General features: G+C 39.4%; 1 protein-coding gene across 2 annotated transcripts in view; it reads right to left on the bottom strand.

Moving 5' to 3' along the window:
• Positions 1–14,108, bottom strand: part of SNX24 (sorting nexin 24) — a 140,575-nt gene that overhangs the window by 40,783 nt on the left and 85,684 nt on the right. For both annotated transcript variants that reach the window (XM_012788557.3, XM_012788558.3), the window contains exon 3: positions 11,559–11,663. In XM_012788557.3, coding sequence (XP_012644011.1) covers positions 11,559–11,663 — 105 coding nt within the window. The remainder of the gene's footprint in view (positions 1–11,558; positions 11,664–14,108) is intronic.

Below are 14,108 nucleotides of genomic sequence, written 5' to 3'. Positions count from 1 at the left end.
CAGTGTTTAATGAAATTAAGGGTCCTGTGCTTATTCTTGCCTTGCTTAGTTTGCACACTTTCTACTTCACCTGTAGAACAAGGAGAATATGCTATATGAAGATTAAAAACAAACAACAAAAAAAAAAAAACAAAAAAAATTCTAGAGATAAAACTGGAAATAATTCAACAGCAGGCTCTTAGTTAAATAAAGTATCCACAGGATAGAATAATATGGAGCCTTTATTAAAATTGTTTTGCAAAATAATCTTATTATAAAAAAATCGTTTAGGGATACATACTTGAATATTTATGGATAAAAATATGATATCTGGGAGTTTCTTCAAAATAATATTGGTGGGGAGGGAATACAGGTAAGATTTCCCCTGAGTTGATAATTGTTGAAGCCAGATGATGGGAACTTGGGACTTAATTATATTATTTTTATGCTTTTTATATGTTGAAAATTTCCATAACAGCAAAGTTAAGAAATATTTTAAAACTTTGTGGAAGAGTAGTATTTAGTACATGGCAAATGTTTATGATATATTTTTAAATTAAAAGAGTTTCTAAACATTATAGATGATATAATAAATATTTTAAAATATATAATTATATATACACAAGAAAAAGACAAAGAAAGCACATCACAATTTTGTATGTCTTAAGTCAGGGTTCTCAACCTTTCCACTACTGACATTTTGGGCCAAATATGTTTAATTCTGGAGGCTGTCCTGTGCATTTCGGGGAAGTTAGCGGCATACCTCGACTTACTAGATGCTATAGCACTCCATCCTCGGCTATGACAACCAAAAATATCTGTAGACTCTGCCAAATGTCCCTTATGAGGCAAAAGCTGCCCTCTGTTGAAAACTGTCAGTCTAGGAGTGGATGAATTACAGAAAATTATTTTTGTTCTTTGTTTTCCAAAGTCCCGTTGAATACGCACACACATATATATAATCAGAACAATAACAAAAATACTGTTATTAAAATATATTAACCTGCAAGGAGAGAACTCTTAATGTCTGTGAAGAAACAGACTACTTATATTAGAAAATAAGTGACTATGGACTAGATACGTAGTGATCCTCCTTTGATTAAATTGGAATCATCAAGCTAAAAGTGAATCTCATTACAAAAGCTAGTTCTTTTAAAACTCACGATGCCATCACACATAAATCCGATGAAATAGTAATCAAAATGATGCCAAGAATAATGTCTGACTTTCTAAAACCTTCTCGGAATGGAAAATTGGAGTACTGAAGAGAGATGAAAGCCCATAGCCACCTTCAAGGGACTGGTATTCACAGAAATAAAATGCTAACTTGGGACATTAAGTGTTACCAGACAAAATCATCTACTTTTTAAGATAAGTTTGAAAATGAAACGAAGGTATTATAGTATGTGGCCTTTCTCTCCATATACATGAAATGACACCACCCACTATGTCTAGAAGAGGCTTTCGCCGCCTTCCTAGTAATGGGCACAGGTCTGTGCGAGTCACCGCACGCCCCTCCGGTCCTCCTCCTAGACGGAGCACACAGCCATGAGCCCTCCACCAGCGCAGCCGGCTCCGCGGGAGAATTCAACACTCATCGAAGGGGGCTCCAGGTTAGGGCACTGAACCTTAATTAATGACTGTTGAGGGATTTTTCCATCAGTACACCCAGCCAAACAGGTGGTCAACATGTGATAATTCATCGGTTTCAAACTCCCAAAGTTTTAAGTTTTAAGCCCAAAGTCTCAGGGCCACGATGCACTGTAGTTCGTATTTCTGTTCCATTCTCTTCTCTTGCACGAATTTCCCTTTATGAAATCATAAACATTTTTGAGATTCCAAAGCTTTTCAAACGGCCATTCCTGACGCTGCCTCCACTGACCTGTATCACCTCTGAAGGCTCATTATCCACAGCTTGGTAGTCTAGCTCCACCACACCTGTCCACCCAAGGTGAGCAAGAATGTATTATCGGAACTTTAAAAATACTAGTTTGATTTAGTTCCTTGAAAAGGGAGTATATTGTCTTCCCTTAAATAAAAAATATGTATGGCTGGTTACAGAAATTTAAAAAACTCGTCAGCACTAAAAACTACTTTAAATTAAGTACAAAGTATACTTCAAAATAATGAAGTATAAATCTCCATTTTGAGATCAGTGGACAGAAAGCATGCAAATCACTGGGAAAAATAAAATGTTTTGAAATTAAGTAGCACAATTCTCTATAGTTAAAATGCAAGCCTTTAAAATATATATAGAGAAGAAGTATCACATATTGTCCTAAGAAATTATTTGTAGCCTTCAGAAAGTATTTTCAGCTTGGTACAAAAAAGTCTTACAGAACTACCATAAAATCTATGAATCTATAGGTCACTGCCTATAAAAACTAAATTTATAAAATAAAGACTTCTAAAGGTTTTTTTTTTTATATTTTGTCAATCACGTCACCAATTATGATAACAAACTTGTCTGCCAAATCCTAGATAAGTGGTTAGGGTTTTTCTGCATGAAAAACCAACCACTGAAACAAGGTTACAGGATTTCTAACCAGGCACAACAGAAACAAGAACGCACAACAGAAACTGAGAACACTTGCTAGCAATGATAGATTTAAGTTATTAACAGATCAAAAAGAGATGGATGGTGGTTTGCTTTTCTTAATCTACATCATCATCTAGATCTATTTAAAGATATGTGGTACACTAACAAACTTGGTTAAGGTTTCGATAAAATCAGTAAAAATAATCTGCCCCCGTTACATTGAGTCTGTATCAATCAATAAAATCACTTGTACAAGGAAGGTACTGTTAAGTACTGACAATTCCAGCCATTAATATTATTTAACACACTGTTCACAATCTTTAACAAGAACAAAGAACAGTTTGTCTCATGTTATAAGCAGGATCATCACAGATACTTCTACAGGCTTCTATGGTGGTTTTATAATGTTCAAACTATACATCCCTCTTTTATCAACCCCCACTGTCCCTAAATACATAAGGTCTTGTTCTTTTCTTCAGTTGCAGTTTAAAGGAAATCCTTGGTAAGAACCAAAGGTGCCATTATAAATCACTTCTTAATCTATGAATTAAACTCAAAATTCTAAGAACCTAGCTGTCAGGGTGAGGGTGGCAACAGAGACAGAGAGCACAGGGCTTCCCGGCTATATTCAGACTCTACTCAGCTTCATCAATGCCTTTACCTTGTCAAGGGTGGATTAAATGAGAAACTTTCAATGAATCCTTAGAGTTGGATGGCTAGGAACAGATAGATACGCCACACATGTTGGCTTAAGACCACAAAAATAGAAGGTGGAGAAAAAGGAGAAAAATATTTTTACATAGGAAATTTTTTATCTATATAAACACCTATATGCATGATAATAATGAGAAAACTTATTTAAGAATTAAAACTAACTTAGGAATAATAATTCTCAGATATTAATTAGAAATCTGTTTTAAACTTGGTTAACTTTGAACTTCTGACTACTCAAAATCCCAGCAGTTTATGTTATGTAGTGATTTCCAATTTTGCCGAGATAAGCAAGAGGGAGCTCCTTGTCTGGTAACGGGGCCTCAAAAACTTTAAAGACCCAAATCTCAGTTCTGTTTAATTTAGTCCATTGTTCTCAGCTCAATTATGTCTACTTTACAATTCTCATGAAGTGATTTTACCAAACTAACACAAATGTTGGGGGTCTGCATAGGACTTGAAGAAGGCCCCCCTAAAGAACATTAATTGCTAGTACTATTTAAAGAAATGAGGAAAATGTGAAAATATGTACTTAATATGGCTCTTAGCCATAGAATAGATATTATAGTCAATTTAAGAATAAAATGCCAAATATAAAAGTGGTTTACAGTCATGACAAATAAGTCCATGAATACATTCTAGTGGTTCACAAAATAGTATAAAGGCATGTCCCAACTTGTACAAAAACTGCTTATCAAGCGAAAGAACGTGAGAGAAAACAGCACGGTGGTACAAGACACGCTCTGCCTGACACTTAATGACCACATCACTCTGGAGGCAGACGGGATGTGGGTTAAGCATTTTCATGAAGCAACAGGTGATAATGCTAGCAGAGAAGCTACTGACTCGGCAAATTTTCAAAATAAAAAAATAATTCCATCATTTTAGAAGCCGTTTTCACCGCATCATGGGAAGGGGATCAAGCTGCTACAGAATATTTTCTTCAGGAGCTTGTGAAAAAGAAAGATAGAAAACACATCCAGTGCAGGGGAAGGCAGCCTACTTTGGAAGAAAATGTCTTCTTAAGCACAGGGGCTGGTAGAAAAGGGTCAAAGGCAGACACAGAGACTCTATTATTTCATACTCCATGATATTAAGCCTATATATAAGCTGTGTAATTAAAAAAAAAACTACTTAGGTCATGATGCAGCCCCTGTTGGGACTACCTTGTGGAATGTCGAAGGTTTATTTCGTACCACACGTGTGCAAGTCTGACGGGCTGCATTTTACACAGGAGCAGGCTCCACGAGGGCCCGAGTTGACATGCACTGTCTACATGACCAGCCACTTGCTGCCACTGCTGAACCCCTCACGCCAGGTTCCTGAGTAACCACCATCCCACCTCCTCTGTTCCCATTCTTGAATGAATAGGATTGAACTCCATCTCATGTGGTGGGATACAGCATCTCCTGGAATTTTGATTTGGAAAGTAAACATTGCCAAACAAAATTTTAAGGTTAGTAAAATAATTCTTTTTTTCAAAACCTCTCCATGTCTGAGGAGTGTATCACGGGAGAGCGGGCGTGTTCGTGACTGCGCAGTGAAGTGCAGTGTACACGTCTGCAGTGTGGGCCCTGGGAGTATCTGGCTCACTGGGAAGAACAACTTCGTGCTTGAACACTCACGAGTGCTCAGATTTTCTTGGAAAGAAATTCTCAGGATCCTAAAAATGCTGGATTTTTTTTTAAGAAAAGAAAACAAAATATATTCCTGACCTGGTAAGAAAGTAAGGAATCTGTACACCCTTACACTGCATATGAACATAATTCTGATAGACAAGCGAGCGCTGCAGCCAGCTGTCTTCAGGCATGCTGTGAACCCCGTACCACTGAGCGTCCACTCTGGGAGCTGCATGCGCACAGGGAATGTGGACAAAGACGAACATTTGGTAGAGTTGGGCGGGGGTGGAGATGTAAAAGGCAACCTCCAAATAAAGCTGGTGCCTCAAAGGGATGCACCCCAGGGGAAGAAGGGGAAATATATGGGAAATAAATATACCGTGAAGAATGGCCCTGAGTGTGACACTTTGAAGTAAAGGGGGAGAGGATAAATATCCATTTTTTTTTTTTTGAGACAGAGTCTGGCTCTGTTGCCCAGGCTAGGAGTGCCGTGGCATCAGCCTAGCTCACAGCAACCTCAAACTCCTGGGCTCAAGCGATCCTCCTGACTCAGCCTCCCGAGTAGCTAGGACTACAGGCATGCGCCACCATGCCCAGCTAATTTTTTCTGTATATATTAGTTGGCCAATTAATTTCTTTCTATTTATAGTAGAGACGAGGTCTCACTCTTGCTCAGGCTGGTTTCGAACTTCTGACCTGGAGCAATCCGCCCACCTCGGCCTCCCAGAGTGCTAGGATTACAGGCATGAGCCACCATGCCTGGCCTAAATATCCTTTGAGATATTATAAGCTGGCTCCCTGCAAGACTATAACCTACATTAATGCCATTAGTGTGGTCAAACAAACAAAAAACCCAAAAGCACCAAAAATACAACAAACCAAACAAACCCCCCTAAGAAGTCCCTGTTGATAGTGCTCCCAGATTTTTAGAAAAAGCAAATAAAAACTCTGTGTAAATTCAGTACAGTCCTGGTCATATAACATTCACTGTACATTTAATTATTGTTCATTCTTTATAAAGATGAAAATATAAATAAGAACTGTTATTCTCAAATAATAAAGAATAATATATAATAATCTCAGAAAGATAAATTTCATGTTACTGCAACTAATGGAACAAGTAAGTATGCATAATTCTTGTGAAAAACTTTTCTCTAGAAATTATGCCAGTTTACAATTTAATGTTGCCACTGAAGAAAGGAGGAACGTGCCACTAAGGCAGCCTCAAAGGAAGAAATGAAGCCGTGATGGAAACTCAACCTTACCCATCATTTTTTTTACTTCCTGGAAAATTATGGATTTTCTCTCCAATGTGCTGAAATTTTACTCAGTGTATCTGGGGATTAGAGCTTCTGCCATTCTTTGTTCTCTGCCCTTCAAGCATCTTTTCTATGTAAATGCTCAGATTCTCCAGCTTGGGGAAGTTTTCAACTATTTATTCTTTTTTAATTTAATTTATTTATTTTGAGACAGAGTCTCACTCTGTTGCCTGGGCTAGAGTGTTGTGGCATCAGCCTCGCTCACAGCAACCTCAAACTCCTGGGCTTAAGCAATCCTCCTGCCTTAGCCTCCCGAGTAGCTGGGACTATAGGCATGTGCCACCATGCTCGGCTAATTTTATTTATTCTTTGATTATGCCCTTCCCTATTTGTGTATTTTGCCCTCTTCTTTCCTTCTGGGACTCCAGAAAAAAAAGTAGGGCATTAGACTTGAATTGGTCCTCTATGTCTGTTGCCTTCTGCTTGACAGTTTTTCTATCTGTATTTTATGGAATAGTTTCCCAACCAAGCATCTACTGAGTGTTTTCAATTGGACAACACATTTAATTCTAAGAATTCCTGTATGTTCTCAGATTGCTCTGTTTACACAGCATCCTATTTTAATCTTTTCGATATAATACCTTTGTGAAGCTCTCTGGATGTATTACATCAATTTTTAAGACATATTTTGTGTCCTGAATTTTCTCTTTTCTGAAAAGTCAGAGTTTTAGTTCATCTTGGTCTTTTTGTTCATGCTACTTGTTTTCTTCAAAAGCCTGGTCATTAGCTCACACTGAAGGAAGAGTCCTGGGTGGGTTCCTCTGCTGCCATGTCAGAGGAGCGCCCGCCGGGCCCTGCCGACCTGGAAAGAGTGAGATGGAGCACACGGGCAGGTGGGCTTTTCCTCTGGGTAAGTAGGGTGGGGGTCACCAACTTGGGGGCCCTAATAGCCACATTAGAAGCCTTAACTCTACCCAGCCATTCTGTCTAATGTTTCGTTGTTTTATTGTTTTGTTTTTAAGAGGAAAGTCTTCTTTAAAAAATTTGGTCATCGATACCAGGTTGCATGTATTCTGTACAGAGTAGGTGGCCTGGGCAGCTGCTTCATGCAAACACAGGTTGACATCTCATCTGAAACGCACGGGACCAGAAGTGTTAGGAATATCATATTTTTTTCAGATTTTGGAATATCTGCTTATGCATAATGAGATATCTTGGGGATGGGAGCCAAGTCTAAACACGAAATTCATTTATGTTTCTTATGCAACTTATACACATAGCTTGAAAGTAATTTTATACAATATTTTTAATAATTTTGTGCATGAAACAAAGTGTATATGAAGTACTTATGCATGGAGTTTTCTACTTGTGGCATCACACAGGCACTCGGAACGTTTCAGATTTTGGAGTACTTCAGCTCTCAGATTGTCGCATTAACATACTCAACCTGCACCCTGAACAGACCCCCTTGTGTTCAGCCTCACTGCCCAGCCCAGCTCTGCCAGCCTCGCCGGCCCACTCTGGCCCCACGGCTCTCCTGCAGCCCCGAGCACAGGTGGCCTCCCAGCTCCACTGTGGGCCTCCGGCTGGCCTGGCCTGCGGCTTCTCCCCCGTACCCACTCGCTCGCTCCCAGCACACGCTATCTCCCAGAAGGGCGCTCACATTTTTCTTCCTTTAACAACCCCCTCTTTTCTTTGCCCATCCACTACTTAACTGTTGGGTTTATTCCTTCTTAACTTTTTCTATACTTTTATTTTCATGGGGGGATCTCAGGAAGACAGGAAGTCATCTCAAATCAGAAGGCAAAACTACCATTTAAACCGTATTTGATGGTCACATCCATTTGGGAAACTGCAATTATTAATAATTTATTCTTAAGATTTTTGCTTCTTCTCAGAAACTGGTAAACACTATGAAATGTTAAATTCATTAATGTTATAGCTAATAACTTCATTGGTAATTAAAAATTTTAGATCTAAAAGTAATTATATTAGTTAATGAGAATTATAATTTTATATTTTTAAAACAAAAATGAAGGGAAGAAATGTCTCTGGTCTTTAAATCAAAAGTCAAGGATACTCGTAACTAAAATTTTTAAGAAATTTTATTTATCTAGGAAAGAGCTTTGAATTCCAGTCCGAGGAAAGTCCCTACCTTTTCATAACCTTGGGCAATTCACTCAGATTTTCTGGGCATCATCATTTTTTGTAGAGGGCATTTGCTGGTTGCCCTCCACGTCCCCACCCCCACTCAGGATATTCCTTTTCTTTTACCAAGAATACCCTAGTTATTCCTTAGGGAAATCACCCCTTCCTCACCCCAGCTTCAGGAGTTGGCCTTGATTCATTTAACTCAGTCAGAGATCTCTGGCCACGGTGAGGTTGGGGGGAGATGTACACAAATATAAGCCAATGGGATGAGGGAAGACATCTGCTGGGACCCCTAGGGAAAGACCTTCCTTCTTTTTTCTGTGACATCTACTGAAAGAGACCCCTACTCTTCCCCTGTACTCTGGTATATGGTGTGAGTAGGTGAGGTCTGGAACTGCTGCAGCCCTTTTGTACCATCAGGGGGCCATGAAGCTCACACCACGGGCAGTGAGAAAGCAAGATGGATAAGATAACTACAGTAATTTAATTTGGGCTACAGTTCAAGGTTTCTCTGAAGCTAGATCTAACCTGCCTCAAACACCACAGGTGCCTGAAGAATGCTTATCATTAAGCAAAACTATATACAAACATATATTTGTTGGTAAATTAATATCAAATATTAACTTGTTTTTACCTTCAAGTTAATATAAAACATCCCATGAAGTAGATGAATTTCTAGTTTATATAACTTGGAAAATGAAGAGTTTGTTACTAGAAAAAAATCTTTATTTGGCACAGACTTTTTGTTGGGATGAAAACCAATTAACTTCCTTCCATTCATGTAGAAAGATACTGTTTTGCTTAATTCTACATTTATAGATGATCAATCCTCTCATTCATTAAACTTCAGTGTTTCCTGGGGTGTATTATTTAAGGAGGAGTAGATAAAAAAACATGACAAGTAATAGCTACTTGATTTCCTATTCAATAAGTACAAAATGATCCTAGAAATGAAAGTTCACTATTCATCAGGTAGACTGCTATAGTTCTAATTAGTCAAATGCAAAATGTAACTTTTATCTTCTTTTTGGTTATTTCTAGATTTTGATTCTAAGATGCTGTATGTCCTTAGACATTTAGTAAGTTTTGTTTTAGAATTTGCTTCAAACCAAAATCATTTGGAAATTTAAATAGGAAAGTAATTATGGTTCAGAAATATACTTAAAAAATAAAAACTCACTCATGGAGCCTTCATTTTACCTGGTTTTTGTTTTGTTTTGTTTGTTTGTTTGTTTTAAATCTCTGGGCAAGTAATACTAAATAGCATTAGCTGTGGTTGCTATTATCATATTGTTACAATGTGTGAAAATGACCATTTGGAAATTTCTAAGCTGGCAGAAGTTTTTGAAGGTATTATAAATTCACTTATTAGAACCTATCCAGGATGCTGCAAGACTATTATTTGTACTGTGGCATTTCCACACTCGTTCTATCCAGCTCCTATTATCTGCAAATAGAATGAGGTGGAAAAGGGAGAAGGGAAAGCTCCCGTGAACTCCTCTGGGAATTAAGTGACAACAAATTGACTATTAAATGCACAACAGGAAGCAAGCCCTCTCGGCCCTCCGACCCGCATCTTTCAAGCCCGAGTTCTGAGAATAGAAAATTCTAAGCTCAATTTGAGTGTCACTATAAACTCCTCTCTGTGCCAGATGATTTTATGCACATATTTATATCCAAAGTACAAACAACTTACAGTGTTTACACTGAGTAGTAATGGAAGTCATGTGTCAAATACAGTGAGGGGAAGAGAGTAAAGCTTTATTCAGAACTAAAGCCTGAAGATATACAATATCTGTGGAAAATCTGGCTTACAAATAAAAATGCATTGTTTACCTATTCCATTTAATTACAGAGAACATGCATTTTTATCCTCTGCATACAATTTCTGAAGCCTCATTTTTTGGTTTTTCGGTCTGTGTTTTGCTCTGCAGTGTTGCCTGGGGCTATGGAAGTGTCACCGCTCTTCTTACAGAGTCTCAAAAACCACGGCCACACACACTCCTGTGATTTGTGAGCTCCACTTCCTTTAAGCTCTCAGCCCCAGGGACAGGCAGTGAAGGATTCTTCCACCAAGCCCAACAGCAGAAGAGCAAAAAGAGTAGAGAGAGCCCTCCTCAGGTGTCTCAGGGGCCTCTGCAGTCAGGCTCCTGTTTGAGCACTGCAAAGACCAGGAGAACTGCAGGAGGCCAGCAGCCGACTCTGGCACCTTTCTACCGCGCGAGTCCTCAGGATTTGTCACTAAGTACAACCCTGAGGAGTCAGCCTCTCCTCAGCGTTTAATCACCAGTGATTCGGGCACAGCCATGGTGAGAGCTCTGTAGGAACGGCACACTGGCTCTACACGGTCCCCAGCTTCCCTCCTAAACAGGATCCACCTGGGGAGACGCCAAAGGGACAGCACAGTCACGGCTGCCGGGTTCTTTGCCGCCTTAGAGGGCTCAGTCACACATTCGCAGCTCTCAGGTGCAGTCCCGCTCTTCTTTTTTGAGAGCCGAGATTCTGCCTCCCCCGTGCTCATGCATCGCCTCTCAAGTGGACCCAGATGCTCCAGGGCACCAGCCCCCGCCCCACCCGCAGGCCAGCCTGTCCCAGCACCTGCCCTGCACCTGCTCTTTGGACTTAACGACTACCATGAATATTCACCTGAGTCTCCTCGGCCTTTCCGTTCTAAAACTCAGAGAAGCTGATACTTCTCAACCTTCTCCTTTTGCTGCTTCTGTCACTTGGTGGAGAGACCGCCTTTGTCTCCTCTCAACTAGACAGCTCTGCCTGCTCCTCTCAGCTGCAGAGAAGAGCATCCTAATGCGTTCTTTCTAGACACACATTTTCAAAGAAGTTGGCACTTCATCATAGGCGTTTTTTATACACTCATTTTCAATTTGATTCCATACTAGCCAGGCCCACTGAAAATTCAGTTTCTCGCAGTACTCCAACCAGCCCCACAAAACCCAAAACCTAAAGGCTGGGATTGCTATGAGGAAGCAAAAGTCCTGGAGGGAAAACAAAAAACAAAAACAAAGTAATCTGTAGAGCTGGGTTAAAAAATGGACAGATCCTCCCTCTACACTAGTTTTAACCTTTATAATATAATTTTACTTACGCGATACATATAACCAATTTTAAACAGAACCTAATTACAGCTAAAAGAACCAGTTAATGACATATTTATAATTTTGAACTTCCTTAAATTTAGAATCTTTGCCTGCTTGATATATTTTTGCATTACATCCTGAGAAAATATAGACACATGATTATTTAAGCTACATTATATTAACTGAGGAACTAAACATATCTTACCTGTAAATATGTTTCCAAACCTTGTCGTCGTTGTTCCAACACTTTTGGGACCCAGTTCCTCACATGTTTAGAAGGGATTTCTGGGGTTTTTATACATTTCTTAAGCTATAAAGACATAACAGAAAAAAAGAGAGATGTCTGTTAATTATAATGACATTATTTGGGGAAAAAAAGGCCAATAAAAAAAGTGAACCACTGCTGTCTTCAATATAAAAAATAGGAAAATATAATTATACTGAAATTTTGTTAAAAAATTCTTTATTTAGGTGTCCTAATTGTTCAGGTTTCAGGATAAGGGTTTTGTATTTTGGCAGATGTTATTGTGGATATTTCCGATTGGAGTTATTTTTCCAAAAAAAGTAAAAAGTCCAGTAAATAAGTTAAAAAGAAAGTAAATTTAGTTTCAAAAATCCATTACAACAAAATTTTGCTTGAAGTACTTTTATGATAAGGCTTTCTACATATTCTTTCCATAAAGAAAGCAAAACAAATGTAATTGTTCATAACCCTTGTCCCTAGAAATGCCATATGAGCAACGACATATGACATCATTTGGAGAGGGAGCTAAAAAACACAGAGGCCAATCTTTCCAATATTCCTAACAATTAGGCTTGCTCTGTTGCCTAGGCTACAGTGCAATGGCGTCATCATGGGTCACTGCAACCTCAAACTCCTGGGCTCAAGCAATCTTCCTGCCTCAGCCTCCCCAGTGGCTGGAACTATAGGCATGCACCATACACCCAGTTTAGGTTCAAATTCTGTTCATGAAAACAGAATGATGGTTCTTAGCTAGGTCTTTCCTGGCAACAGTTTTAGGGGACAAAAGAAAAATTATATTGGAAGTTAAACCAGAGCTGCCTGTGGTAGGCAGAATAATCTCCCTCCCCCAAAGATGTCCAAATCCTAAACCTGTGAATGTTACCTTACATGGCAAAAGGGACTTTGCAGATTGATTAGATTAGTGATCTTAAAATGGGGAGAGTATACTGGATTATCCAGGTGGGCTCCATGTAATAATCACAAGGATCTTTAGAAGAGGGAGGCAGCAGGGTCAGAGTCAGAAAGAGATCAGGAGACTCTGACAAAGGAGGAAGGCAAGTTCCTGGAAGCTGGAAAGGGAAGGGAATGGATTCTGCCCTGGGGCCTCCAGGAAGAATATAGTCCTGGAAGAATATACCCCAATTTTAGCCCAATCAAGCTCATTTTGGACTTATGACCTCAAGAAGTATAAGATAATAAATTTGGGTCTTTTAAAGCCACTAAGTTTAAGGTAATTTTTTACAACAGCAATAACAAACTAATACAGGCCTCTAAAAATGGAATGAATTTTAATGTTCTAATTAAAAACTTGGAAAAACCTGCCAAGGTTGCTCCTTTACTACGCATGCAAAGAAACAGCATAACAATAAGAAAATGCAAACAATGAAACCTGGGCAGTCTGATCTGTAATAAGAAATTCTTCCCATATATAAGAATACATTCACCATTAACCATGCTAAGCTGAAATTTGTCATACATCATGAAGAAGAAGGAGCCTGTGAAATGGCTGGAACTGCAGCAGCCACCACTGTCCCTGAGGTAGAAACTTCATGGTGAAAATGGCAAAGCAACAAGAGCCTGGGTCCCTGAAGATCATGAAACTGCCACACCAGCCCTAGACATCTATGTGAGAGAGGAGCAAAGTTGCACCTGTTAATGTCACCGTTATTTTGGTTTTAGAGTCATTTGCAGCCAAATATAATCCAACATGAATAATGTATGGCACTTCTAGCTGCCTACCCAATAGTCATTCCTTCTTTTTTCTTGGAGAAAAAAAAACCAAACAAACCCAAATTCCAATGTTATTCATGCTGAGCTGAATACCTTGGTTTTCCAGGTTCCTTTGTAATTAGGGTGACCATGTGATAGAGTTAATGAAATGTAGTAGAAGTATATTGGGTATATAAAGGCTACTGTTTTCCTAACCAAAAAAAAAAAAAAAAAAAAATCACCTCTTCTTCCTGCCACAAATCCGGAAGCAATGCCTGGAGGAATGGCAACTAGGTTGTAACCAGAAGGGTGAAAATCACTTGCTAAGGTGAGGACAGTGAAGCAGGAAGACAGGAGGAGCCTGGAACATGGATGTTGTGGGACTGCCTGCCTTTAGCTTTCCTATAGAACATCTCTTACTTGTTAAAGAAACCTAGTCAAGTGTCTCTTATATGCAACCAAAGACAGCCCTAACATAAGGGAACCAATTGTTCTGTTCTGAGGATTTTAAGTCAGAGATGCCCAACAGGCATCCAAGTGGCGATGGTGGGCAGGCTGTTGGATATGAGTCTGCAAATCAGGATATGTGAGTGGTATTTAGGGCCATGGAACTAGAGGAGATGACATTGGGAGTTAGGTAAGGATGGAGCAAAAGGGCTGTGGTGGGCAGAATCCCAAAATGGTCCCCTGGGGTACACACTGTGTGCGATCCCCTCCTCTAGAGCATGGGCAGGACCTGAGAACATGGTGGGACAGTCACTCCCAGGATTACGTTATGTTATATATGACTTAGTCCTAGCA

This window comes from Microcebus murinus, chromosome 11 (assembly GCF_040939455.1).
Source record: "Microcebus murinus isolate Inina chromosome 11, M.murinus_Inina_mat1.0, whole genome shotgun sequence".
Lineage (NCBI taxonomy): Eukaryota > Metazoa > Chordata > Mammalia > Primates > Cheirogaleidae > Microcebus > Microcebus murinus.
Note: the sequence above shows the minus strand (reverse complement) of the source record. Positions and strands in the feature narration are given on the sequence as shown.